The 11,346-nt window shown below is 44.6% G+C and overlaps 1 protein-coding gene across 4 annotated transcripts in view; it reads right to left on the minus strand.

The window, feature by feature from the left end:
* Nucleotides 1–10,297, minus strand: part of MAST4 (microtubule associated serine/threonine kinase family member 4) — a 278,365-nt gene extending 268,068 nt beyond the window's left edge. For 3 of the 4 annotated variants that reach the window (XM_071425286.1, XM_071425285.1, XM_071425283.1), the window contains exon 1: nucleotides 9,963–10,296. In XM_071425286.1, the coding sequence (XP_071281387.1) occupies nucleotides 9,963–10,181 (219 nt within the window). In that variant the 5' untranslated portion in view covers nucleotides 10,182–10,296. Of the gene's footprint in view, nucleotides 1–9,962 lie in introns of all 4 variants that reach the window. The other variant, XM_071425284.1, reaches the window with a different exon arrangement.
* Between the last annotated feature and the right edge of the window lie 1,049 nt (nucleotides 10,298–11,346).

The raw sequence follows: 11,346 nt of genomic DNA on the forward strand, positions 1-11,346 counted from the left end.
TAAGAATTAGGGGGAAAGCCAACAAGGCTGACATCCTGCTGGGAGTCTGTTATTGTCCACCCAGCCAGGAAGAAGTGGTGGACAATTCATTCTATAAGCAGATGGAGAATGTTTCTGGATCATCACCCCTAGTTCTTTTTGGCAACTTCAACTTGCCAGACATTTGCTGGGAACTTAATAGAGCTGAAAAGAGGCAGTCCAGGAAGTTCTTAGAGTGTGTGAAGGGCAACCTTTTCTCATAGCTGGTGAGCCCACAAGGGGAGGGACTGTGTTAATCTGTTATTTGCAAATAGAGATAGGCTGGTGGGAGATGTGGTGATAGGAGGCCACTTGGGGCATAGTGATCATGAAATTATAGAATTCTCAATATTTGGTGAAGTCAAGAGGAACATTTATAAGGATTTTAGATTGGACATTCGGAGGGCAGACTTTGGCCTACTCAGGAGACTTATTCAGAGAGTTTCTTGGGAAGTAGACCTTAAAAATAAAGAAGCTCAGCAAGGCTGGGCATGCTTCAAAATGGAGATCTTGAGGACACAGGAACAGACTACCCCTATGTGCCGAAAGACAAGTCCACGAGGCAAACATCCAGACTGGATGGGCAAGGAGGTTTTGGAGGAACCCGAGAATAAAAAAAGGATGTATTAGCTTTGGAAGGAGGGTCACGTTTCTCAGGTAGTATTTAAAGGGCTGCTAGAGTATGTAAAAAAAAAAATAGGGAAGCTAAAGCTCAGTTTGAACTTAAAATGACAACTTATAAAGAATAACAAAAAATGTTTTTATACATATATTAATGGTAGAAGGAAGAGTAAGACTAACCTTTGTTCTTTATTAGACACAGAAGGGAACTTTGTTACTACAGATGAGAGAAGGCAGAGGTGCTTAATGCCTTCTTTGTCTCAGTTTTTAGTGAGAAGACTTGCCTTAAGGACAGCTGTCCTCCTGGATTGCTTGATGATATCAGGGAGCAGAATGGTCCCCCCATTATACAATAGGAGGCAGTCAGAGAACTGCTGAGCCCCTTGGATACTCCTAAATCCATGGGCCCAGATGGAATCCATTCCAGGAGATGAGGGAGCTGGCAGATGAGCTTGCAAAGCTGCTCTCCATCATTTACCAGCACTCCTGGCTCACTGGTGAGGTTCCAGAGGACTGGAAGCTGGCCAGTGTGACTGCCATTCATAAAAAGGGTGGGAAGGAGGATCCTGTTAATTATAGGCCAGTTTGCCTGACCTCTGTACCAGGTAAGGTTATGGAGCAGTTTATACTGAGTGTCAGCACACAGCACTCACAGGATGGCCAGAGTGTCAGACCCAGCCAGCATGGGTTTAGGAAGGGTAGGTTGTGTTTGACCAACCTGAATTCCTTTTATGACCAGGTGATCCACCTAGTGCATGCAGGAAAGGCTGTGGATGTTGTGTACCTGGACTTCAGCAAGGCCTTGGCACTGTCTCCCACAGCACACTCCTGGAAAAGCTGCAGCCCAAGGCTTGGACAGGAGCACTCTGTGCTGGGTTAGGAACTGGCTGGATGGCTGGGCCCAGAGGGTGGTGGTGAATGGTGCTGCATCCAGCTGGGGGCTGCTCACTGGGGTGTCCCTCAGGGGTCTGTGCTGGGGCCAGTCCTCTTCAATATCTTTATTGATGACATGGATGAGGGGATTGAGGCTTTCAGTAGTGAATTTGCAGATGACATTGAGCTGGGATCGTGTGTCGATCTGTTGGAAGGTGGGAGGGCTCTGCAGAGAGACCTGGAATGATTGAATGGATGGGCAGAGTCCAACAGGATGAGGTTTAACAAGTCCAAATGCTGAGTCCTGCATTTTGGCCACAATAACCCCCAGTAACGTTACAGGCTGGGGATGGTGTGGCTGGACAGTGCCCAGGCAGAAAGGGACCTGGGGGTACTGCTCAACAGCCAGCTGAACATGAGCCAGCAGTGTGCCCTGGTGGCCATACAGGCCAGTGGCATCCTGGCCTGTGTCAGGAACAGTGTGGCCAGCAGGAGCAGGGAGGTCACCCTTCCCTGTACTCAGCACTGGTGAGGCAGCACCCTGAGTGCTGTGTCCAGTTCTGGCCCCTCAGTTTGGGAAGGACCTTGAGACACCTGAGCAGGTCCAGAGGAGGCAACGAGGCTGGTGAGGGGCTTGGAACACAAACCCTGTGGGGAACGACTGAGGGAGCTGGGGGTGTTTAGCCTGGAGAAAAGGAGACTCAGGGGTGACCTTATCACTCTCTGCAACTCCCTGAAAGGTGGCTGCAGTCAGGTGGGGGTTGGTCTCTTTCACCAGGCAGCAACTGACAGAACCAGAGGACACAGTCTCAAGCTGCATCAAGAGAAATACAGGTTGGATATCAGGAAAAAGTTTTTCATGTAAGGAGTGATAAAGTACTGGAGTGGTCTGCCTGGGGAGGTGGTGCAGTCACCACCCGTGGATGTGTTGAAGAAAAGACTGGAGTTGGCACTCGCTGCCATGGTTTAGCTGAGGTGTCAGGGCATGGGTTGGACTTGATGATCTTTAAGGTCTCCTCCAACCTAGTCATTCTGTGAATTCTGTGAATTATCCATTAAGAAAAAAGTCTTCCATTCATCCCTGGTTCCCACTAGAAATTTAAGTTATTCAGTAAAGAAACCTGTGGCAAGGGCAGCCAGGCTGTTTGTACGGTGAACACTTACACTTTTACCCTTGAGGTACTTGTAGCTCATTTCTGAACAGTGCAAGTTCATCAGCTTAGATACATTTGTGCAGGAGGGCAAGGCATTCATCCCACTGCTCCTTGGCTGGAGCCAGAGTCTTTCAGACAGAAGGTTTGATGAGGGCATCCCATCTGGTAGCAAAGTGTAAATAAAACCTTACTTAGCTCAGTAAACCAAAAGCTAAGATAGGTTCCTGGCTTGATTTCAAAGCACAGCTCATTTGCCAACACATTCCCATGTTTCCCACCTTTTCAGCTACCTTGTCCTCAATTTTTTGCTTTCACTCTATCACAAAAAAAGAGCTACCAGCATTTTATGACTTTAAGCACCAGTCTCCCACAACTCTCTCCAACACCACCCAACGATTATAAAGCTTCAAAAACAATTTTAAACACCACAGCTGCAGGAGAAGAACTGAAAAAAATCTGAAAAATCTGAAGGCTGAAGCAACAAATCATAAAATTTGGCAGTAGGACCTCGTGGGTTTTAGACTACAGAGTATTTCAAGCCCACATCACTGTTCTTAAAGGAGCTTAGCAATGGCACAGTACTGCTGGTGATACCATAACACTGAGAAGCTCCCAACATATGCTAGAACACTGCTGGGCATACCAAAAAACAACAACCAAAAAAACCAAACTAGAAACAAAACAAAAATTTTCTTCCTTCTTTCCTCTTTCCCCGTTAAAGAAGCTGTTTAGAAGACTGGTATTTCTCTTAAGACAAAGCCTGAGCAGGTGAGATCCCAGCCCAGCAACACAGTTCTGCATTACTGAAATTCTTAACAACAGGCATCTACTTCGTCATAATGGATGTAAGAGAAAACCTCCAGCCCTGTGTCAGAGCAATTTCACTGAAGGAAGATTTAAAAACTGCAGGGACTCTGTTCTCATTACTAATCTTTTCAGAGTCTTTATACCCCTCATTCCCAAATTTCCCAATTCTGCATTCCAGATTTTTGCTCTAAAGGAATGGTAAATCTTTTTGTCATGCCTTGTACAGAAAAGCATTGCTAGTAATGTTTGTCAGCTCTAGGCACTAACAAGAACAGTAGGATCAGAAACCAAGTATTCAATATGTATTAATGCTTCAGTACTACAACCTTTGAGCACAGTTGTGCTTCGGGAGTGGGAAACAGAGTGCATAATTTGTGACAAAACTAAGAGGGAAGCTACCCCATTGCACAAATCGTTGCAGAAGAAAAGCCACCTAGCTGCTCAGCTTCCTAGCTCAAGGACCTCCTCATTTACACTGGGCTTGGCCATGCTTTTATTTTGTGCCTCAAGACTTCAGATTCTCTTATTCCCTTCTACAAGGTCAACTTTACACAAGCTGTTACTGCTGGCAAAGTAGCCCCATCATATAGAGCTTCCTGATAGTACAAGAGTAAGACACCTTGTTATGTTTACCAACATTCAGTTCAAAGCAGCTTATAGCTAGCCAACACACTGTCAAAGGCAGCAGACTATGTTGGACTCGGGCTGTACTCCTTCTACAGAGCTGCAGCTTTTCAAAAAAGACATTTCTTAAATTTGGTTTCACAGCTGGATGTACAGACACCAAGGGATACTGAAGATTAGCCTCAGGACTATGTCCACCAGTCTGAAAAATCTAAAGGGTGTAAAAGGGCCTCTCAACTACTTTTGCAAACTGTTCAGATTTTGAAGGCTGTAATTATCAGTTCCTCACCCACCTCTTTCCAGAATTTTAAATATCTAAATAGTTCTGGTGCAAAAAATAAGACATGCAACTCAATGTATGCTTCTTCACTTCTCACTTATTCCAAGTGAGAAGACAGATAGATATTCTGGTTATAGGCATATTTATACCCATCAAATTCTTGAAAAGAAGTTCCAGAGAGCTGCAAACATTACTACTGTAGCGTTATTCTCAAACATCAAGCAGCACACACAGCTGTTTTAGATTAATCCCTCAACCATGTGTCCCTCCAATGTCCTCCAATCCCAGAGGATTTCTGAGACAATAAGGGAACATAGCAGCAGGCACCTTTAAAGGCCTATCCTGCACAGGAAAGGTTTAAAGCAGTAGACAAACACACATTTTCTTCATACTAAAAGCAAATCAATGAAGTCTTTTACATGACTCTTGAGACAGCCCTACTCACTCAAATTGTCAAGTATTTCACTTTATAGGTAACTTACCACAAACATAACTAAAAAACCAAAAGCAATGCTGTTAGTCTGGCTGACATGACACAATAACAGTTTTGCAGCTGCTCTAGACTAGACTGTTTTATTTAATCCCACCACATTCATTTTAACCCTAAGAAGAATAATTTTTTTTATGGCATGACTATTCTTTAATATGAACTAAAGATCATACTTCAGCAATTAGGCTGTTCATCTTTAGCTAGCTTTATCATTCACGTGCACTACAACAGGGAAGAATCCATCATTGTTAAGAGACAAGAATGCCTGAAACAATTAGAGGAAAAAAATGTGCTAAGTGCCACACCACCTGCGAATGTCCCATGGTTGCTTCTGCAGCAGGATAAGCAGGAATGGAAAGAAGTAACAAAAATACTACTTTCTAGCTACGTCACAGTGACATTTTGCCAGAACTATCACCACCTCCATTACATTGCCATCACTTTATACACTGCTTATTTTACCCCAAAGTCTTCTGATTTCCACCCCTCTCCCAAACAGCACCACAATTTTGTTGGGGTGAAGATCTGGCACACAGTCTGTAATGCTGAAGGGACTGTACCTTCCCAGTGGGCATATGTTGAAAGATTAATGTGTGAAAGTGTAGTTTCTAGAGCAATACATTCTTTACCACACTCCTCACCTTGCTATGAATACTCTAATAACAAAATCTTAGCTTCTCAGTAATTAATTCTTACCACACAGTCCTCATGAAGCTGCAACAGATCGCAACATGAACGGCAAGAAGGCAGATTCAGGAGAGGAGTTAGCCACAACAGAAAAAGGTTTTGTACTCTGTGCAGTGAGATATCTTTTTTAATAAACAATACATACTAACTAGATAGTAGGAGAAAATGTGCAACAATCAACTTCAAAGCTCCGTGGACATTTTTCATGAGAAATCTCATCTTGTCATGCTGCTCATCTCAATTCTTACAGACTCAAATTTTCACTTCAGTGCCAAACACTGAATTTACAAAGCAAGAACTGGAATTATTTGAGAACAAAATACAGTATCTGCCCCCCCTCCCCATTTTTTGTGGATGGTTTGGGGTTTTAGGTTTTAATGGTTTTAGGTTCTAAGGGAGTTTTTTTCCAAGCATCTAGAATAATGAAGAGAACTTACTATGGTAATTCAGAAGTCACTGGCAGATTCAGAAGCTTATAGATCCATTTCAGACATTTTGTTATATGGCAAGGTATGATTCTGAAAGAATTCTGATTCTTCCTGGTTTGTTACTCTGCTTTGGTAAGCCATGTATACTTACTGTGACAAGGTTTATAGAAAAGTGATGGAAAAGACATGCAACTCCAAGACACACAATTTAGCCTTCAGATCCTTGACAATACTGGTGTAAGCAAGGAATCCATTGCTTGCCTTCCTTCTCCTCTTAAGAAACAAGGTCAAACCAAATGAGCTTTCAGCTCCCCTATAAAACACTCACTAAGATTTGAAAACCACCATCAAAATTATTATCCTCCATGTCCATTACCCTCCACAATGCCAGTCCAGCATTGACTACTTGCAGAGAGCAGAAGCAGACAGATTACAACAGAAAACATACTGTTGTCCAGCCACAACTCTTCTCTTCATAGTCTGCAAAACATTCTCTCCAGCAAAGAGCTCTGACAAGAATAAGGATAAAATTAAAAAAAACTAACCAACCACATGGCATTAGAAATGCAGTGACCCATCATCTATGCAGTATTGTTCTTGAGTGCCCTTCACCATGCAATCCCATCCTGCCTGCCGTCAGCAGTTAGCCACTCACCTCAGAAGAGCATAGGCAAATAATCTGCTTGAATTCATTTGTGTTTATGTGCTCGCTACCCACAGCACTTCAACGCACATATGTTCCAAAAGCAAAGCACTTCTCAGATGTTCGTGTTAAACCCTTATTTAACTCTCATGTGTCATAATATCTCAAAGTAAAACATCAAAAACACTTCAGAAACTGATGACTGTAATCTTGTAAACTATTACTTGTTCTTGACTACATGAAATGAGGGACTGTTTTTCTTCAGGTATTTTGTGGGGTTTTTTGGATTTTTTTTAAGATGAAGTTTACACAACTGTAGGATGAAGTAATGACAACAGGGAAGAAAAAAAAAGTGATGTACCATCTCTTCCCACCCTTTCCTTCCTTGTTTCCCTCCAGGATTTAACTCTTTCAGACATGATACTCAGAAAAGGAGTTATCATGCTTTCAGTCTAATTTCTGAACATAAAAGAAGCTGACCTACTCTAGACAGCAGCATTAAGCTTTCTTCACTGAAGTGGGGAGACAAACCACTTTTTCATAGAGTAGAAATGTTCATATCATTCTTCAGGAAACGACATAAAACTCATAACTGGACCACAAACTGCAAATTAACTGTCTAGGGTATGTAAAAAACAACAGTGTTTCAGAAACCTCTGAAATAAACTCTCTGTTCAGCAGATCTGGCAAGGTGTAAATCTGAGTGTGACATCCTGCTTTTTGACAACATGCTTCAAGACAGATGTAACCAGCAGGAATGAGTATACAGGACAGCAATGAGAATGATCAGATGTCTGGAAACACATTCTACAGGAGAAGATGAACAACACTGGGGCTGTTTAGTCTAAAGAAATCCGGTTCAAGTTGTCAATGATGTCTTATACAACGTCACAGAAGGAGAAACAGTTCTACTGAAATACCACATGAAATGGTAATGTGTATGGGAAAATCTACATGTTTTCTAACTATCCATTTATTTGGTTTGGAAACCTATGTCATGACTTAGAAGAATTTACTGACAGCTAAAGTAGAAATAGAGGCAGCAGGACAATCTGTTCCACTGCTGTCTGAAGGATACCGAACAGCTGTGACAACAGATTCAATTCTGCTATGCTGGCAACAGGAACAAGGACAGGGCAAGAGGAGAAATGGTGAACCTGCAAGCACAGGATCACACTGGAGATCTATATAACTAAAAGAACTCAGTAACAGAAAATCACAGAGAACATCAACATTTCATTATTTGGCAGTAATTAAACAGGATGTCAATGCAAAAACAATATCTTCACGCACTTCTCTCAATGAGATACTTTCAGCACGTGGCACTTTAAGTAAGCCTGAATTCATCTGTATGTACATCCTGGACCTCAGCCTTTACTTTTTTCCACTGTGAATAGCTGCTCTCTCAGTTTCAAATTAATTTCTGCACTGTGGTGTCCTTGCACAAAAAATAAATTATACAGGTGGATTTGCCAGGTGGTTCTGCAGGTAGGCAGAAATTCAGCTGCAAATAATGACTACACCAAAATGGAAGGATGGGCAAAATCAATGCACAAAAAACAGGCAAAAAAAAAAATCTGGTTTCGGCTAATAAGGGAATCTAGCAAAAGGGAAATAAAGGGGACAGAATAACGCTGCATATTCTAAGCAAACTCTCCCACCACAACACTAACTTGAGTTTAAGCTGTTATCTTCTAGCACTGCTAACTGATGGTGAGATATCAGATTGCCCTTACAGAATTTCAAAATTCCATGATTGCAATGTTGAGTTATTTTCGGGCTTACCTTCTCTAAACTGTCAACTCAAAAGATGCCTGTAATTTATCTCCAAAGCATACACAGAAATAACAAGCCTCTACCAGAAATTCACTGGTCTGCCAGCAGCTCCGAGTTTAGCTAAGTGAACAGACAGACTTTGTATATTTCTACACGTTATTATGCAGGCTTACCAACTGAGCACTAAACCATTCAGACACCACATAATTGTGGTAAGCATAGCCCCAAGCCCACATGTATCATTCCTGCCGAGAAGCAGGATATCTTAATCACCTAGCAGTGTGCTCCATACAAACAGCAGCTATGGAGCTCTTACTCAGTTCAGCAAAAAAGCAAGTTCACATCTATATATATTTTTCTAAAAAGTGGATATATCAACATTCATTCTACTCCTACCGTAAATGCATTTCACTGCAAATACATTCCACTCTTCAGAGGCTCAGGCAGTTGAAAGAAGCAAGGAACCTGGTCTGAGTTTGAGTATTTAAGAAAAAAAAAAGAGGGAGATACAGAAAGGTATATTTAGTTCCAATTCATCATGCTGCCCTACAGTTGTATCAATTTACAGGATGCACCAGGAAAAGAGGAAAAAAAGGAGCTACATAAACAGCCATTACTGCAGAGGGAAACATTCCTGACAACCACAGCCCAACTAGTTGAAAATAACTTCAACCAGCTTAACAGATATTCCTCTAGAAATGCAAGGTTTCTCAAAAAAAACCTTTGCACATCCAGCTGCATAAAGGCACAGAATAAAAAAACGCCACCTAAGAGCAAACTAAAAAGTTGACCACAACAAAAGACCGTAAGTAAAGCACACAAGAGATGATGCACCGAAGCAAAGTAAAGCAGCAGTGAGACGGAACAATGCACTTGGCTGGGGTCATGGCTTGAAATAGATTTAAGAAGTGTGAATCATGCAACAAGAAATAAATAAAATAATTTCTAAAAATCCGTCTCAAGACCCAAAAAGGTTGTTTTACTGTAACATTGTGGGGTGGCTGTTTTGTCTTAAGAGTGTTTAGTAGGTATTGTAGCTGGATCAGGAGAGAAAAGGGAACAAAATGCGTATCACGGTATATAGATCTATCACCCACAGAGCTCCTCCATGATCCACAGCCTATCATAAGCTCTCACCAGGGGATTACTGTAGTGTGGGGGCTTGCCCATCACTTCCTTCTGGCATTAAAGAGTTTGCTCTGGAGCAGCGCTTTCCAAAGGTGACACGCTCCGGGATAGGAAAAAAAAAAAAAAAGGAAAAACAGAAAAACACACACACATAAACAAGCTCTCCTAAAACAAAAAATCCACTCTCCGTACAAAAACCCCCAACTCTCAATTATCGGCAGCCAGAGGGCTAGAGCCGGCAGAGCAGAAACAAGAACGTCTCGGGTTGAGCCGGGGAGACTGAGGCGAAGGCGCTGTGCCCAGGTGGGCGCGGAGCCGCTCCCGCCGCGGGCGGGTCACCGCCGCCTCGCACCCCGGGACGGCCGCGCTGCTCCCGGCGCGGCCCCGGAGCACAGGGCGGAGAAGCAGCCGCCGCCGCCCCGACCCCGCGCACCTCCTCATCCCGCTCCTCCAGCGAGGCGTCGTCCTCTGCCCGCCCGCCTGGGATCGCCCGCTCCGACGAAGCCGTCGCCCCGCCGGGGGCCGTCACCGCCCCGCCGCCCTCTCCCTCCTCGGAGAGAGTTTCCGAGCCGGAGGAGGAGCCGGAGCAAGAGGAGCCGACGTGGCCGGAGCCCCGCGCCCGTTCCGAAGCCGCCGAAACTTTCTCCGCCATGGCCGGGGCTCAGAGCCGTGCCGCCCGCATGCCCCGCCACCGGCAGCCGCGCTCCCCGCCCCGCCGAGCGCAGCGCGGCAGCGGCGCTCCCGGGCCGGGCCGGGCCAGGCACCGCGCTCTGGGCGGCGGGCGGCGCCTGCGGGCGGGTGGGCCGGGCCGGGCGGAGCCAGCGGTGCGGGGGGCGGGCCCGGAGCGGCGGAGCGCGGCGGGAGGGCGGCAAGTGGCGGGGCTGGGTCTGCCCTGCCGCGGGGGGTGCCTGCCACCGCGGAAGGAGGCAGGAGGTGCGGAAAGCGCGACGTCCCGCGGCTGACGGCACCTTGACGGCCCGGCCCCGCTGCCCGCAGCCCGGTGCGGAGCGCGCAGCGGGTCTGCCAGAGCCCGGGATCTGCCGGGATCGGCTCGGCGTGGGCACAGCGAGACACGCTCCGCTCCCGGGCGATGTCACGGGTTTAAGTTAGAGCAGCTATTTTACGTTATATAAGGGTTTTCTGCGCCCCTCACTTCCTCTAAAACGGAGCTACCGGCAGTTTATGGCAGCAGTTTTACCGTCTTCGTACCATTTTGCAGAAGGCTACGGATGCCTAGTTGTGGTCTTGCAGCAAACAGAAGTCCCTTTGAGTGTTTCAGACGGGCATCGACATTGGGATTTGTGACCGAGCTTTCAGTCATTGAAACCAAAGCAGATGAACTAACTTAGGCATCTGAAAGCTTTTGCAAATCTTCCTGGACGACTCCTTCATTTTTTAGGACCTAAATGGCTTTTAAACCCAGTTATCCTGTAAATTTTTAAAATATAGTTTCGATATTATTTTTGAAAAAATCTCCTTATTTTTCTTTCCTGAGAACACAGGTCCTCAATTAATGTGCTAATACTATATATAAATATATAATAGTATATACCAGGGCCTTATTTGCTTATTCCTGGACCCCAGATTAATCCAATTGTGAAACAAAAGAGACTAAGAGCTTTTGTAATGAAGGAAGTCCCACAGCATCACTACAGAATAGCTATCTTCTTCATTTCACAGAAAGAGAAATGCGAGCACAGACCAGTTATTGATGTACTCTAATTAAAACAGTACAGAGTTGATGAAAATAGGAACCAGAATGCAAGTCTCCACTTTTTCAGATTCCTAATTTGATCAGTTTACACAGTAGGACTACT

The sequence above is a fragment of the Agelaius tricolor genome, unplaced genomic scaffold (assembly GCF_023055355.1).
Source record: "Agelaius tricolor isolate 1412-34295 unplaced genomic scaffold, bAgeTri1.0.p SCAF_4, whole genome shotgun sequence".
Classification (NCBI taxonomy): domain Eukaryota; kingdom Metazoa; phylum Chordata; class Aves; order Passeriformes; family Icteridae; genus Agelaius; species Agelaius tricolor.